General features: G+C 42.4%; 1 protein-coding gene across 2 annotated transcripts in view; it reads right to left on the bottom strand.

The window, feature by feature from the left end:
- NT5DC3 (5'-nucleotidase domain containing 3) overlaps window positions 1–18,167 on the bottom strand; it is a 70,961-nt gene that overhangs the window by 5,691 nt on the left and 47,103 nt on the right. Inside the window, exons 11-14 of one of the 2 annotated variants that reach the window (XM_070370246.1) lie at window positions 17,082–17,168; window positions 11,915–12,055; window positions 4,413–4,477; window positions 3,770–3,823 (exon numbers count right to left, since the gene is read on the bottom strand). In XM_070370246.1, the coding sequence (XP_070226347.1) occupies window positions 3,814–3,823; window positions 4,413–4,477; window positions 11,915–12,055; window positions 17,082–17,168 (303 nt within the window). In that variant the 3' untranslated portion in view covers window positions 3,770–3,813. The remainder of the gene's footprint in view (window positions 1–3,769; window positions 3,824–4,412; window positions 4,478–11,914; window positions 12,056–17,081; window positions 17,169–18,167) is intronic. The other variant, XM_005899080.2, reaches the window with a different exon arrangement.

Genomic DNA, 18,167 nt, shown 5'->3' with positions numbered 1-18,167 from the left:
CTCCCAGAATTTACTCAAACACATCAATTGAGTCGGTGATGCCATCCAACCACCTTATGCTTGGTGGTCCCCTTCTCCTCCCACCTTCAATCTTTCCCAGCATCAGGGTCTTTTTAAATGAGTCAGTTCTTCACATCAGGTGGCCAAAGTATTGGAGTTTCAGCTTTAATATCAGTCCTATCAATGAATATTCAGGACTGATTTCCTTTAGGATGGACTGGGTGGATTTCCTTGCAGTCCAAGGGACTCTCAAGAGTCTCTTCCGACACCACAGTTCAAAAGCATCAATCTTTGGTGCTCAGCTTTCTTTATAGTCCAACTCTCACATCTATACACGACTACTGGAAAAACCATAGCTTTGACCAGACAGACTTTTGTTGGCAAGTAATGTCTCTGCTTTTTAATATGCTAACTAGGTTGGTCATAACTTTTCTTCCAAGGAGTAAGCATCTTTTAATTTCATGGCTGCAGTGATTTTGAAGCCCCAAAAAATAAAGTGTGCCACTGTTTCCACTGTTTCCCCATCTATTTTCCATGAAGTGATGGGACCGGATGCCATGATGTTAGGCATGTTTCTGAATATTAGGCTTTAAGCAAACTTTTTCACTCTCTTTCACTTTTATCAAGAGGCTCCTTAGTTCTTTGCTTTCTGCCATAATGGTGGTATCATCTGCATATCTGAGGTTATTGATATTTCTCCTGAAAATCTTGATTCCAGCTTGTGCTTCATCCAGCCCAGCATTTCTCATGATGTACTCTGCATATAAGTTAAATAAGCAGGGTGACAGTATACAGCCTTGACGTACTCCTTTTCGTTTTTGGAACCTGTCTGTTGTTTCATGTCCAGTTCTAACTATTGTTTCCGGACCTGCGTACAGATTTCTCAAGAGGCAGGTCAGGTGGTCTGGTATTCCCTTCTCTTTCAGAATTTTCCACAGTTTGTGGTGATCCACACTGTCAAAGGTTTTGGCATAGTCAATAAAGCAGAAATAGATGTTTTTCTGGAACTCATGTGCTTTTTCAATGATCCAACAGATGGTGGCAATTTGATCTGTGGTTCCTCTGCCTTTTCTAAAACCAGCTTGAACATCAGGAAGTTCACGGTTCACGTATTGCTGAAGTCTGGCTTGGAGAATTTTGAGCATTACTTTACTAGCATGTGAGATGAGTGCAATTGTGCAGTAGTTTGAGCATTCTTTGGCATTGCCTTTCTTTGGGACTGGAATGAAAACTGACCTTTTCCAGTCCTGTGGCCACTGCTGAGTTTTCCAAATTTGCTGGCATATTGAGTGCAGCACTTCAACAGCATAATCTTTCAGGATTTAAAACAGCTCAACTGGAATTCCATCACCTCCACTAGCTTTGTTTGTAGTGATGCTTCCTAAGGCCCACTTGACTTTGCATTCCAGGATGTCTGGTTCTGGGTGAGTGATCACACCATCATGATTATCTGGGTTGTGAAGATCTTTTTTGTATAGTTCTTCTGTGTATTCTTGCCACCTCTTCTTAATATCTTCTGCTTCTGTTAGGTCCATACCATTTCTGTCCTTTATCGAGCCCATCTTTGCATGAAATGTTCTCTTGGTATCTCTAATTTTCTTGAAGAGATCTCTAGTCTTTCCCATTCTATTGTTTTCCTCTATTTCTTTGCACTGATCACTGAGGAAGGCTTTCTTGTCTCTCCTTGCTATTCTTTGAAACTATGCTCAAATGGGTATATCTTTTCTTTTCTCCTTTGCTTTTAGGTTCTTTTCTTTACACAGCTATTTTAAGGCCTCCTCAGACAGCCATTTTGCCTTTTTGCATTTCTTTTTCTTGGGGATGGTGTTGATCCCTGTCTCCTGTACAATGTCACGAACCTCCATCCATAGTTCATCAGGCACTCTGTCTATCAGTCTAGTCCCTTAAATCTATTTCTCATTTCCACTGTATAATCGTAAGGGATTTGATTTAGGTCATACCTGAATGGTCTAGTGATTTTCCCTACTTTCTTCAATTTAAGTCTGAATTTGGCAATAAGGAGTTCATGATCTGAGCCACAGTCAGCTCCCGGTCTTGTTTTTGCTGACTGTATAGAGCTTCTCCATCTTTGGCTGCAAAGAATATAATCAATCTGATTTTGGTGTTGACCATCTGGTGATGTCCATGTGTAGAGTCTTCTCTTGTGTTGTCGGAAGAGGGTGTTTGCTATGACCAGTGAGTTCTCTTGGCAAAAACTCTATTAGCCTTTGCCCTGCTTCATTCTGTACTCCAAGGCCAAATTTGCCTGTTACTCCAGATGTTTCTTGACTTCCTACTTCATATGCATAGGACTCAAATTAGCCTAGAGCAGCCCTGACTTCTAATTGGGAAAACAGTCTGTTCATCCATCAAAATGGTTCTGACCACATTCCCCACTTAGGCCAGTGGAGAGAACACAGCTGAAGGCTCCAGAGGCAAGGTGGGAGCCCCTAAACATGCACACCCCATTTCCCAAACAAAAATGGAAGGTGAAAGAGCCACTTCTGAAGGTCCACAGAAATGGAGAATATTCTCAGAGTCTCCAAACTTCCCTCATCTACAGAACAAGATCAAGGCCCCCTTCTCGTGAGGTTATAGTGAGAACTCCATAAGGTAAGAGAAATAAGAGTGTATCATAAACTTGAAAGTACTTTATATCTAAGAGATTAAGCATTATATTACAGCGATGTAAGCACACCTCTGGCATCTAATACAGAGCTTCAAGCACCTCCTTGAAGCCTGAATTATAAGCATATATGCATCATATGCCCATCACCCTCTCACCCAACATTTCAGACCAATAATCCCATTATAATAACCAATACACTCCCAATAACCAACATGTTGAGAGGGAGGAGGATCAAATCAGTACAGCCGTGGCTTCTGCAGCCCAGAGGAATGGACTCTCCCTGCTTTCCAGGCACACCAGTCCCACCAGACTGCCCACTGCTCAGAGATCAGAACCAGGCAGTGAGTGCTACCTCCAAACCTTAGAGACAGCTGTGCTGCCTGGGAAGGAGGCGTGGGGGGACCACAAGAGCAGAAATGGCCACATCAACACTGCCCACATACACAGCACCCTCTGCTACAGGGAAGCACAACTGTCCACAAGGCCTCCTGAGAATAATTCTCCTTTAAAATCTTTACCATCTAGCCTGAATTAAGTGCCAAATGCTCTGAGCCAAGCCATGGCTCAGATGGTAAAGAATCTCCCTGCAATGCAGGAGACGCAGATTCAATCCCTGGGTCAGGAAGATCCCCTGGAGAAGGGAATGGCTACCCTCTCCAGTATTCTTGCCTGGAGAATTCCAAGGACAGAAGAACCTGGCACACTACAGTCCAAGAGGTCGCAAAGAGTTGGACACGACTGAGCGACTAACACCCTCACTTTCACTTTTCATACACATACACACACATATACTATTCAGTTCAGTTCAGTTCAGTCGCTCAGTCGTGTCTGACTCTACTCAGCCATAAAAAAAAAAAAATGAAATAATGTCATCTGCAGCAACATGGGCAGACCTAGACGTTATCACACTAAGTGAAGGAAGTCAGACAGAGAAAGACAAATACCACATATCACTTACATGTGGAATCTAAAAAATAAAACAAATGAACTTATTTACAAAACAGAAACAGATTCACAGACAGAGAAAACAAATTTATGGGTACCAAAGGGAAAAGAAGAGGGGAAGGGATAAATTAGGAGTGTGAGATGAACAGATACACGCTACTATATAAAATACATACACAAAGAGGATTTACTTACTATATAGAACATGGAACTCTATTTGATATCACTGTTCAACATATTCAGTCTTTCCTATAATGGAGAAGAATCTGCAGCTGTACACTTGAAACTAACACAACACTGTAAATCAGCTATAGTTTAATAAAAAGAAAAAACAACTCAAGAATAACTATTCCCTTAAGACAAACACCCATCTGACAGCAGACGGCTTTCTTCATCAATCAGCATCATGATTTGAGTGACTGCACATACCTAACACAGCAGTGTTACAAATGAGCACCAGCACTGTAGGAGCCCCAAGGATTCACTGCGGTTCACAGCCACCTCCAACACTGTCCCACTGGCCACGCTGGGCTGCTGGCTGCCCAAAGAGGGAAGTTAAGTGGGACAGAAGGAGGGATGGATGCGGGGAGGGACAGACAGACAACAAACTCAGGGGTGGGCAGAAGGTGGGAGGGAGCTCGCTGCTGCCTCGAGGAAATGTCACACTCATCACTAACGGCAGCTGGCTCATTCTGGATCCTGGGGGTCACAGTCACCCCTGGCAACTAAGTAAGGCTGTTTCGAGTCCCACCTCTGGCTGGCCTTGGGGAAAGCGTGTGGGCTGAGTGCACGGGGCCACAGTGAAGGATTCACTCCGTTCACAACAGGCCACTCTTACCTCATATCCTTCCTCTCCTTCTTCCACTCCTGCAAAACCAGCTGTGATTCCGCATCTCTGTGAACCTGCAGGACACAACCCAATTACTGAGAAGGTTCTGGATACGAATAAACTCATTAGGTAGTGAGAATTTTCTAGCAGGTAGTTCTTCTGGGAGGAATTTTATTCAGATCTAAGAGATAGGGACTTGCATGAAATAATACATTTTCAGACTTCCCAGCTGCTGCCCTTCTTCACCAAACATAGACATAATACAATGACGCAAACAGGGATGCAAGGTCCCTGTTAAACTAGAGATATTAAAAAATTATTAAAGGCTTTGTATGAGCATAATACATATATTATTATGTAGGGCAAAGGCTAATAGAGTTTTTCCAAAAGAACACGCTGGTCATAGCAAATACCCTCTTCCAACAACACAAGAGAAGATTCTACACATGGACATCACCAGATGGTCAACACTGAAATCAGATTGATTATATTCTTTGCAGCCAAAGATGGAGAAGCTCTATACAGTCAGCAAAAACAAGACCGGGAGCTGACTGTGACTCAGATCATGAACACCTTATTGTCAAATTCAGACTTAAATTGAAGAAAGTAGGGAAAACCACTAGACCATTCAGGTATGACTTAAATCCCTTACAGTTATACAGTCAAAGTGAGAAATAAATTTAAGGGACTAGATCTGATAGACAGAGTGCCTGATGAACTATGGACAGAGGTTCGTGACACTGTACAGGAGACAGGGATCAAGACCATCCCCAAGAAAAAGAAATGCAAAAAAGCAAAATGGCTGTCTGGGGAGGCCTTAAAAATAGCTGTGAAAAGAAGGGAAGTGAAAAGCAAAGGAGAAAAGGAAAGATATAAGCATCTGAATCCAGAGTTCCAAAGAATAGCAAGGAGAGATAAGAAAGCCTTCCTCAGCGATCAAAGCAAAGAAATAGAGGAAAACAACAGAATGAGAAGGACTAGAGATCTCGTCAACAAAATTAGAGATACCAAGGGAACATTTCATGCAAAGACGGGCTTGATAAAGGACAGAAATGGTATAGACCTAACAGAAGCATAAGATATTAAGAAGAGGTGGCAAGAATACACAGAAGAACTATACAAAAAAGATCTTCACGACCCAGATAATCACGATGGTGTGATCACTGACCTAGAGCCAGACATCCTGGAATGTGAAGTCAAGTGGGCCTTAGAAAGCATCACTACGAACAAAGCTAGTGGAGGTGATGGAATTCCAGTGAGGCTATTTCAAATCCTGAAAGATTATACTGTGAAAGTGCTGTACTCAATATGCCAGCAAATTTGGAAAACTCAGCAGTGGCCACAGGACTGGAAAAGGTCAGTTTTCATTCCAATCCCAAAGAAGGGCAATGCCAAAGAATGCTCAAACTACCGCACAATTGCACTCATCTCACATGCTAGTAAAGTAACGCACAAAATTCTCTAAGCCAGGCTTCAGCAATACGTGAACCGTGAACTTCCAGATGTTCAAGCTGGTTTTAGAAAAGGCAGAGGAACCAGAGATCAAATTGCCAACATCCACTGGATCATCAAAAAAGCAAGAGAGTTCCAGAAAAACATATATTTCTGCTTTCTTGACTATGCCAAACCCTTTGACTGTGTGGATCACAATAAACTGTGGAAAATTCTGAAAAAGAAGGGAATACCAGACCACCTGACCTGCCTCTTGAGAAATCTTTATGCAGGTCAAGAAACAACAGTTAGAACTCGACATGGAACAGACTGGTTCCAAATTGGGAAAGGAGTACGTCAAGGCTGTATATTGTCACCCTGCTTATTTAACTTATATGCAGAGTACATCATGAGAAATGCTGGGCTGGAAGAAGCACAAGCTGGAATCAAGATTGCAGGGAAAAATATCAATAACCTCAGATATGCAGATGACACCACCCTTATGGCAGAAAGTGAAGAGGAACTAAAGAGCCTCTTGATGAAAGTGAAAGAGGAGAGTGAAAAATTTGACTTAAAGCTCAACATTCAGAAAACTAAGATTATGGCATCTAGTCCCATCATTTCATGGAAAATAGATGGGGAAACAGTGGAAACAGTGTCAGACTTTATTTCTGGGGGCTCCAAAATCACTGCACATGGTGATTGCAGCCATGAAATTAAAAGATGCTTACTCCTTGGAAGGAAAGTTATAACCAACCTAGTTAGCATATAAAAAGCAGACATTACTTTGCCAACAAAGGTCTGTCTAGTCAAAGCTATGGTTTTTCCAGTGGTCATGTATGGATGTGAGAGTTGGACTGTGAAGAAAGCTGAGTGCTGAAGAATTGATGCTTCTGAACTGTGGTGTTGGAGAAGACTCTTGAGAGTCCCCTGGACTACAAGGAGATCCAACCAGTCCATGCTAAAGGAGATCAGTCCTGGGTATTCACTGGAAGGACTGATGCTGAAGCTGAAACTCCAATACTTTGGCCACCTCATGTGAAGAGTTGACTCATTGAAAAAGACTCTGATGCTGGGAGGGATTGGGGGCAGGAAGAGAAGGGGACGACAGAGGATGAGATGACTGGATGGCATCACCGACTCGATGGACATGAGTTTGAGTGAACTCCGGGAGTTGGTGATGGACCGGGAGGTCTGGCGTGCTGCCATTCATGGGGTCACAAAGAGTTGGACACGACTGAGTGACTGAACTAGAACTGGAATACATGTATGTCCACATAAAATGTGTGTATTATATGCGTGTCATGTATCCGTTATACATGTGTGTTACACATATAAATATATACCTAATACACATTACCTAACAGACCCATTTATATATATCATAAATATATGTCCTATACACACACACACATAAAACATCAGTGAGTGGAAACAGCAGATGTAACAGTGCATCCACAAATTTCAAGCATGTAAAAACATGTGCATTTGGAAATTAACATGAAATTTTTTCTTTAATTTGTTCAAGGGTAACAGTTATAATTGGCTTAATCTTTTTCCTCAATATTATTTTATTAATACCTTTTAAAGTGTTTAAGAGAAAAAAAACTGTTTTTGTAAAAGGCAAGAAGGCAGAACACCTCAACCAGATGGAAAGTGGAGAATTCTCCAGGTGGACTGAAATGTGAACAAAAGGCAAAAAGAAAATGACAGCTGTATGCACCCTAACATGGAATCTCACAAGTCTCTCTCCAAGCCTCCTAGGGTTAAACCGAACACACGAACCAGAGCCAGAGGTGCACGTGACTGCAGGGGCCAGGCAGGGTTGGGGCAGCCTCAGGACCCAGAGGAAAATGCCAAATGAGCAAACCATCTGCTTTGACATGGGAGCCAAGGCCCTTCTGTTTATCACGTATGCCCAGATCAAGAGCTTGACCAAGTTACCCGCTACGGGCTGCTGCCACTCAAATCAAAACCCTGAGCTTGTAATCTCGATTTCCTGCCTGCCACTGTTGTCTACACCAGCAGGAAGCAGCCACCTCTGAATGACCACTGGATGTGTGTTACTGGAGCACCAGAAGACTGGTCCCTTCTGGGGGTGTCGAGGCAGGTCCTGTGAGTTTGATTTCAATAAGCTCTCATATTTTAAGTCAACAAATCACTCACCATAGAATTGAGGCACTACAAAATGTAAGACTAGATCAAAACTCTGTAGGGTGCCACAGAGAATTTGTTTATACATATATATATAAACATAAATACACATACACACACACGTATGCACACAAACATACCTATACAGATACACATGCATACATATGGATATACATGTATACATATATGCATACATATATACACACAGGTACATATTCAGCACCTCTGTGTGGCAAGCGCTGTGCTAGATACTGAAGATATAAGAGAACGAGATGCGGACCCTGGCAGGGGGCACCCAGGTAAGCAGACCAGGACAAAACAGTGTGACACTGCACAGAATGGGACACCAGTCTTCCTCCCACCTCTGCCCACCTCTCGGCCCACCATCAGGGCCCCTGTGTCCAGTGTGAAGGAGCAGCTTCTCCCTGCGCTTGCAGGAGGAGGATTCTCTGACTAGCGACCAGAAGCAAGATAACCAAAGTGCACTAGTGCTTTCTCCTTTGGGAAGCCAGCGGCCATAGGCCACGTGACTGCGCCTCTCCACTCTCCCCTCAGCAGGGCCCCTACCCGAGGGCGGGCTACACAGACATGAAGAGCCAGGTTGGGTCTCCAAGTCTACGGCACCTTCTCCAGCTCAGCTTTTCCAGAACAGGGCGGGGCCAGGGATGCGGGATCATCTCCAGCAAAGCCCAAGACTGCTGAAGGGACAGGCGAAGGAGGAAGGCCCCAGAGAGCTGAGCCAGGGAGCACCCCCTCGAGCAGGGGGCACCTGAGCTCTGGGTGTGTGCACCGCAGCCCAGCCTCCCCTCACACCCTCCCGCGCAAGGCCCACCCACGCCCACCCACGGCTCCCTCCCACCTGCCCTTTCTTCGTCGTTCACCATCTCTCCCCAGTGATCAACCTCCTCCCTGGAGTCTACCCGTCAGCTTTTAAACATGCTGAAGGCTCTTCCATTAGAAGAAAAAGCAGTTTCTCCTTGAGCCACCCCTTCTCCAGCTTGGATCCTCCTACAAGGCCAAACTTTGTAAGACAGCAATCTTAGGAGTCTGATGCCTACTTTAAAATACTTCAAACACTGGGTTTCCTTAGCTATAATTCACCTTTAAGTGATACCATGCACTCAAGGATGGGGACCTGGCACGGGAAAAGACTAACCAGAAGCCCACACCAGAAGCTGATCCTACAGACACCTCAGCCACCTTCAGCCCCTCTCGTTCATTAGCTCACTCAGCCATTTATGGCTACAATCTATGAAAATATACTGTACAGGCTAGCCCACTCCTGCATGGGCAGAATTATTGCCATCTAGCCAGAAGGCTGATAACCTGTACCAATGGAGACCAAATCCAGCCCACTGCCCACCTTTCTATCATCCCAATGAGCTCAAGAATGGATTTTCCTTTTGAAGTTGTTGAAAAAAATTCAAAAGAAAAATAACTTCATGATGCGTAAAAATGATATGAAATTAAAATTTTAGTGTCCCCCAATAAAATGTCAGGGATACAGCTACAACTGGTTGCTCACATATTGTCCAAGGCTGCTTTCACGCTACCAGCATGGAGCTGAGACCGTACGACCTGCACGACCTCACACAATGGCTAGCTAGCTTGTTGCAGAAGTCTGTCCAACCCGGGCTAACTATGGCTCTAACATGGTTACCTAAAAGACTTAATACCAGCACATCATCCACCAGCATGACCACCATGAACAGTACCACTCAGGAGGGCACTTCAAGGCTAATGAACAAAAATTCTTCTTTATAGCTACTTCCTTAAATCCAAAAATTAAATACTTCCAGTTAATTCATCAGACCCAGCTCCAGGTAACACTTTTGGCTTCCAAAATGAAAAAGGAAAAAAAAAAAATCACACCCAAGTTCAAGGACCAATTTCTCTTCTCAGAAAATAGTGTCCAGATAATGTGCTATGTGCCCATTATCAGAAAAAGAGGAGCTATAGAAACGTCTGACACAGAATCACTGGAATAATGTATAGTTTTCTAGGTGAACGCAGGGATCGGGGGAGAGGAGAAAGGGAACAGAAAGCACAGTGAGAAATGCTGCTCATTCGGGTAATTTTTTAATCATCAATCACCTTCCTCTACATCCTAGAGAATCCACCCAGACAGAAAGCTGGAAAAGGAAACCAAAGTTAAACCATCTACCTGCAGGCTGCATCTGTGTATCTGACCAGCTGCCCGCATCACAGAGAGACCGCACCTAAGGGGAGGGCTCTAGCTATACACGAAAGCTCTAAACCGCCAAGTAAAACAGCACTTCTGTGCACTGCCCCAAAGCAGGGACTCGGGCACCACACAGCCCAGGTTCAAGTCCTTGCTCTGTTGTTTTACGACCTTGGACATGTTACCTAACCTCTCAGACACCCAGTTTCCTCATTCTAAAGTGGAAAATTGTACACAGGACAGCTGGGACGAGTGAGGAGTAATGTTGCAGAGCAAGCGCTCAGCACAATGCCTGGCATCTAGAGAGTAACTATTATTACGTGTGACCTATGCACAGACTTGAAGCTGCATTAACCCAGAATCCATGCCTTTTATTTTTAGACAAACACCTCACAGACAAGCACAGGGAGGGAAACAGAACCAGTCCTCGTCAGAGGCGAGCCAAAGAGCAACACAGCCAAGACGAGCTGGAAGCAAGGCCCAGGGGACGTGCGGGGCCCCATGCCCTGGAAGGTGTGTGCCCTGGAGTGAGGGCCTGGCACTCCCTGCATCCTTGCCTGAGCTCGCTGCCAGCTGGGCCAAGCAAGGCAGTTCCCTGCCCATTTCCAAAGCAGGCTGGCAGGCTGTGGGCACCAGGCCATGGCCAGAGGCTGCAGGTGTGTTAGCCAAGAAAGCAGGCATCCACGCCCCTTATCCTAAGAGTCAGCACTCACGCTGAGACGCTGAGGGCCAGGCCAGCTAAATCAGGTGAGAAAGCAAGGTGTCTCATGAGACTTGGCGGGGCGGGGTGGGGGGGAAAGGGGGAGGGGGGCAGTCACAGCTGCAACAGAGGGCATAGTCCATGGGCCAGGAAATTACCAAAATGACTTTCCTCACTATCTGCCTAAAACTGGCTATGTAACTCACAGAAAAAAAAAAAAACCACCACTGAACTCCAGTGAGCCAGCAAACTGCTTCAAAGTCAGATGGAAGCTGCAGTCAGAGATCTCGATTCTTGCTCTGAGACTCTTCCCAGCAAGCTGTGGTGTCCGGCCTGAAGTGTTCATTCCCTTTCACAGATGGGGAAACTGAGGCCCAGAAAGGAGAAGTCCCACAGCAGGCAAAAGGCAGCAGGAGGACTGGACCCAAACACTAGGCAGAGGTTCTCGAATCCCACTACCCACAGAATATCTCCCAGTGGGGCTTGGGTGGAGAAGTAAGGACTCTGGAATTCCCCACATGGGCCCCACAAAACTTTCTCCAAATGGCTTTGGCAGTCATTTTTAAAATTCTCTTTAGGGAAAGTGGCAAGATTCTTTCAGGGGCAAAATCACCCCAGTGGTTATTCTGCAGGATAGCTTCTGCCTCATACTTTAGGACTACAATTGAACAGAAACATATCTGAAATAACTCTGATCAGTGGACTAACCTCAGGCTTAAAGAAAATAGTAGGGGAGGATTTCCCTGGCGGCCCAGTGGTTAAGAATCCACCTGCCGCTGCAGGGGACACAGGTTCAATCCCTGGTCCAGGAAAATCCCACATGCTGAGGAGGAACTAGGCCCATGTGCCACAGTTATACTGAGCCTGTGCATTCTAGAGCCTGTGCTCCACAACAAGAAAAGCCACCGCAATGAGAAGCCTGTGCACCACAACGAGAGAAATTCCGCACGTAGCAATGAAGACGGAGCAGAGCCAAAAACAAATAAATAATTCTTAAAAAAAAAAGAAAGAAAGAAAAAGTAGAAGAGAAAAAGAATTCCAAACCTGCATCTGCTCCAATAACCCGGTCAGGGTCTGTAGCCAGGCCACAGTTTGAATGTACTGCTCCGTGTTCATGGTTTTGAGCTCGGATCTTAATTCGGGGATAATCGCACCCGTTCGCCAGCCATGCTTCAGGGTCAAGTCCTGATTGCAAAGATCACAAAAAGTCAACAGTCATCACAACAGAATTGAAACCATTTCATTACCTTTCCCAGACACAACAGGCATTCACTGAATTAATTTTAATTGTAATGGTTGGTCATTAACCAAGCTGAACTCAATGAATTACACTTAATTAAAGCCAATTTTGCCCCAGGCTTTGGCCATTCCCACCCCCTCCAAAGAAAGTTTCTGTTCCAGAAATAATTGCTTGAGTCACAGCCCCCACAGAAACATAGGATCTTGAATCGTTAACCACGGTCTCTAAAACAACAATTAGGTCAGGGGCAGAAGGAGGGTAAATTGAAATGCTTCTGAAGGTTTTTATTCAATCCACCCACAGAAGGCTGGGGAACATCCATGGCATGCCAGGCCTCCTGGGTTATGAAAAATTTCAGACTTGGAATGATCATTCAGGACCAACCAACATACATGATCGTATCTTCATTCCAAATATTGTACTCCTGTGATATGACAATAAGCCAGAATATCTGATATAAGTTCAGTTCAGTAGCTCAGTCGTGTCCAACTCTTCGCAACCTCATGAATTGCAGCACGCCAGGCCTCCCTGTCCATCACCAACTCCCAAAGTTCACCCAAACTCCTGTCCATCGAGTCGGTGATGCCATCCAGCCATCTCATCCTCTGTCGTCCCCTTCTCCTCCTGCCCCCAATCCCTCCCAGCATCAGAGTCTTTTCCAATGAGTCAACTCTTCGCATGAGGTGGCCAAAGTACTGGAGTTTCAGCTTTAGCATAAGTCCTTCCAAAGAACACCCAGGACTGATCTCCTTTAGAATGGACTGGTTGGATCTCCTTGCAGTCCAAGGGACTCTCAAGAGTCTTCTCCAACACCACAGTTCAAAAGCATCAATTCTTCGGCACTCAGCCTTCTTCACAGTCCAACTCTCACATCCATACATGACTACTGGAAAAACCATAGCCTTGACTAGACAGACCTTTGTTGGCAAAGTAATGTCTCTGCTTTTTAATATGCTGTCTAGGTTGGTCATAACTTTCCTTCCAAGGAGTAAGCGTCTTTTAATTTCATGGCTGCAATCACCATCTGCAGTGATTTTGGAGCCCAAAAAAATAAAGTCAGCCACTGTTTCCATTGTTTCCCCATCTATTTCCCATGAAGTGATGGGACTGGATACCATGATCTTCGTTTTCTGAATGTTGAGCTTTAAGCCAACTTTTTCACTCTCTTCTTTCACTTCCATCAAGAGGCTCTTTAGTTCCTCTTCACTTTCTGCCATAAGGGTGGTGTCATCTGCATATCTGAGGTTATTGATATTTCTCCTGGCAATCTTGATTCCAGCTTGTGCTTCTTCCAGCCCAGAGTTTCTCATGATGTACTCTGCATATAAGTTAAATAAGCAGGGTGACAATATACAGCCTTGATGTACTCCTTTTCCTATTTGGAACCAGTCTGTTATTCCATGTCCAGTTCTAACTGTTGCTTCCTGACCTGCATACAGGTTTCTCAAGAGGCAGGTCAGGTGGTCTGGTATTCCCATCTCTTTCATATAAGTTATGTCCTGGCAAATTTAAGATATACAATCACCATACTGAATGGCTGTTCATTTTCTCATTTGACAAACATTTATTAAATACTACTGTTTGCCAGGCCCTGTGCTAGAAACTGAGAATAAAATAGTGAACAAAAATAACAAACCTCTGCTCTCATGGGAAATACGGACCAAAAAAAAATAAGCAAGCCAATACACAATGGCAGGTGGTAAGAAACACAATGGACGAAAATCAAGCAAAATAAGGAGTTACCATTTTATAGAGAGTAAGAAGGCCAGGCTAACAAAGGGACATTCAAGCAGTAAAAGTACGTAAATGTATGGGAAGAGAAAAATTCTGGCTGGAAAAAGGTCAAGTGCAAAGATCCCGGGGCAGGAACATGCTGGGAGCAGGGTGTGCTAAGAAACAGCAAGGCAAGGAACCTAGGGCAGAGAAGGAGAGAGGGCAGAGGCAGGAGGTGCCTTCAGAGGGGAGGAGAGGTTGGGGAGACAGAGCTTGAGCACAGCAACTGCAGGAAGCCAGGCGTTTACTCTAAGGGAGAAAGGGATACTTCTAAGGAGAGCGCTTTTAAGGACAGAAGTGGTATATAGTTTACTATTTTGAAAATTCACTCTGGTTACTCCCCTAAAGCTAGAATCCCTGCTCTACAAGTCCTAAGGATGCCTATCTTCTTCCATGGTTGAATTTCTTTAAATCTTTCAATAATTCTCTTTCTCCTAAAATATATGAAACCCTACATACAGCACAGTTTTCTAAATATTCCCAGTGGTGGCAAACTTTTCAAGATGGATCTTATTTCTGACAATAGGTAAAAAGTCAACTGGAACACTCCTAAGACTAAAGTACATGACAATGAATTAATGATAATGAAATTAATTTTCTCCAGTGCCTCAAGCTGGCTCTCAAATATATCCCAAAGGGGGCATCTAAATTTATTTTGAGAAACTGCAGCAACATTGGAAGCATCTACATTCTCAAGGGATTCCTTTGACGGGTAATATTCATTGCCCACATAATCTCTGACACATTAATCAATTCTGGTCTGATCACTCCAGGATGGATCCAAATATATGCTGTCTACAAGACAATTTATTTTAGATCTAAGAACACACAGAGTTGAAAGTGAAAAGACTAAAAAAGACATTCCACACAAATTGTAACCAAAACAAAAGTGGCTATCCTAGTATCAGGCAAAACAGACTTTGGGTCAAAAATAGTTACAAGACACAAAGAATGACATTACATCATGTTAAAAGGATCAATTCACCAAAAATATATAACAATTAAAAGCACATATGAACCAAACATCAGAGGTCCAAAATATATGACGCGAACATTAACAGAACTGAAGGGAACAAGAGACAGCTTTACAATAATAATAGGAAACATCAGTAGCCCACTTTCTATAATGGATAAAAATAGGAGACAGAAGAACAAGAAATACAGGACCTGAACACCACCACAGATCAATTAGAACACTCCACCCAACAAAAGTAGAATACAATATTTTTCTCAAATGCACATGGAGCATTCTCCAGCAGCAGCTGTATTTTAGGCCACAAAACAAGTCTTGATTAATTTTAGAAGACTGAAATCATATGAAGTATCTTTTCTTATCACTAAGAATGAAACTAGACATCAATAGCAAAAGGAGAAACTGAAAAATTCAGAAATATGTGGAAATTAAAAGACACACTCTTCAACAACCAATGGGTCAAAAGAGAAATCACACGGAAAATTAGAAAACTTGGGACAAGTTAAAATGCAAACACAACATACCCAAGTTTATGGGATACAAAAAAGGCAAGACTAAAATGAAAATTAACACCTCTAGCTATTTAGATTGAAAAACAAAGATCTCAAAACAACAACTTAACTTTAAACCTAAAAGAACTAGAAAAAGAACAAACTAAACTGAAAGCTAGCTGCACAAAAAGAAATGGTAAAGATCGGAGCAGAAATAAATAAAATAGAGAATATAAAAAAAACAGAGAAAAATCAATAAAACTAAGAATTGGTTTTTCAAAAAAAAATTCAACAAAACTGAAAAACCATCAAGTTTGATAAGAAAACAAGAAGACTCAAATTACTAAAATCAGAAATGTAAGTGCTGACATTACCACCAATTCTACAGATTAAAAAAAAAGATTATAAAAGAGGACTGTAAACTACTGTATGCCAACAACTTGAATAATCTAGATGAAATGGACAAATTCCTAGAAACACACAACCTACCAAGACTGAATCATGAAGAATTAGTAGATCTGAACAGACCTCTTACTAGGAAGAAGACTGAATCAGGAATCAAAAACCTTCCAACAGTGAAAAGTCCAGAACTGGATGGCTTCACTATTAAACATAAAAGAATGAACACCAATCCTTCTCAAACTCTTCCAAAAACTGAGGAAGACGAAACAACTCATTCCATGAGGCCAGCAACACTGTGACATCAAGTTTTAGCGTGGAAAGCTGAGAACAACACTGATGGCTGGGCCCCAACCCCAGAGCTTCTTTATAACTCGGTAAGTCCGGGGTGAGGCCAAGAATGTGCAGTTTGAGCAAGTTCCCGGGTGATGCCAATGTCACGGGGACAACACTGGACAAACAACTGCAGTGTGAAGCTTCGCACGGCACTAGGACCTGTCTCTGTGCGGGGGACCTCACGGGGCCAAGCACCCACATGCCTCCAGGGTCACAGTTATCTCCTCAAGGCCCACAGACCACACAGCAAGAGCTATGTCTTGTGACGCCATGGCACTTGGTCGGACATCCTGGGAGTGCCAGCATCCTGACAGGAGCACTTTAGGTTTCTACTTTACTAAGCACTTTTGTATACAGTCACGTATTTCACTCTTCGTATAAATGAATTTTATTTATATATAAATATATATATATATATTCATTCCACAAGGAACCAAGGGTGGTAATAAGTGTGACTCACTCACTCCTGTGCCAATTATAAATTAAGTCATAATTCAAGTCCTGAGACACTCCAGTCATTCCAAAGGGCATGAAAGCCTCATTTTCACCTACTAGCCATTTCCTAGAAATAGCTATTGTACTTTTTACATTTTGTACTCTTTCAAAATGCTATCAGACAAAAGAAACCCAGACTGATGTTTACAAGCTTTTACAAACCATTTGTATGTTTCTGATGCTTAATAAAGAAAGGAAAAGGAAAAAACACTGTCATTTATTTCCGACCTTTTTAAATGGAAAGACTTTTTTCTGAGTAAAGATTTTTTTCTGATAACCTGAGTAAATTGTTAATTTCCATCATTTTCCCAAAATTCCTCTACTTCATGACTCTGATTCATTTGGTTTGGTAAAATATGAGAAATTAAAGAAAAAGCAGCAAGAAATGTGGCCCAGTCCTCACTTTTATGAAAGCATGAAAATAGTCTTAAATAATAAATAAACTCCTCAATAAGTGGGCCTAACACTGTACCCAACAAAGAAATAGGAAATAAGATTTCTCACCGCCAGGTCACTATATATGTGGTCACCAAAATACAACACTTTGGAGCCCCTCCATCCAGTAAGCTTCAAAAATTCATATAAATTGCCCTGCAATAACAGAAAAATACAGGTGTTATATTGCATTATATGACAGATAAAAGGCCTGTACACCCCATGGCCCAAGATATCTACTTTTTTTTTAAACTTAAAATATTTTTGCTTTTACAGTTTAAGTATCGAAATATTAAGATAAAAAACATTTATGTGAAATCTTTGAGCCCTTTCTTCTAAGTCAAATGCACTTTTCAGGAGGGATTCATATTGTATACCTTCTTAAGGATCTTTTTTTTACATTTAATATTCTGTAATTTATTGACCATGTCAATAAGTATTCGCCTGCCATGTAATTTCAGCAGCTGAGACCCACCCATGATTCGTTTCATCAATTATCTGATACTAGACATTTACCTTCCTACCTATTTTGTAAGTAACATCATGATAAACATTCTTTAGCAAAGCTTTAGCTACCTCTTAATAGTTTTCTTCAGCTAGCTACATCTTAATCATTTTCTTCCCCTAGCTTCCTAGATGGGGAATGGCTGTATCCAAGCTAATCTTTCAGGCCTAGAAAATATACTTAGTGCCAAATCCATCAGTCTGTTACATATACAACAGGTATAAGCCAGTTGGACAGTATATAATACAAGGAATGTACTACACAGTTCAAAAAAAACTATATCATGCTCTTCTGTAATTTTATGTTATAAATATTATACAAATATAAAATGTTTAAAGGATAAAATTTTAAAAACTAATTTCAGTAACACAAAAATGGACAGCGATTCAATCATTTACTCGACATGGGAGAGCTTTATGTGAAACCAAAATATATCAAAACTGTACCTGAAACACAGTTCATCAGGAAATAATTACTAATTGGGGCAAAACGCCATGTGATTAAACACTTCTTAAAGAGAAACTTCCATTTTACTACTGGCATTCTAAATTTTATATCCTACAGAAAAAATGCTTAAAAAAATTTTTTTAAAAGCTGCTCAATTCTGAGTTAATTCACACAGAGCACATTGAAAATACATTGACTTAAGC

Source organism: Bos mutus, chromosome 5, assembly GCF_027580195.1.
Source record: "Bos mutus isolate GX-2022 chromosome 5, NWIPB_WYAK_1.1, whole genome shotgun sequence".
Lineage (NCBI taxonomy): Eukaryota > Metazoa > Chordata > Mammalia > Artiodactyla > Bovidae > Bos > Bos mutus.
The sequence above is the reverse complement of the archived record's forward strand: the minus strand, read 5'-3'. Positions and strand labels throughout refer to the sequence as shown.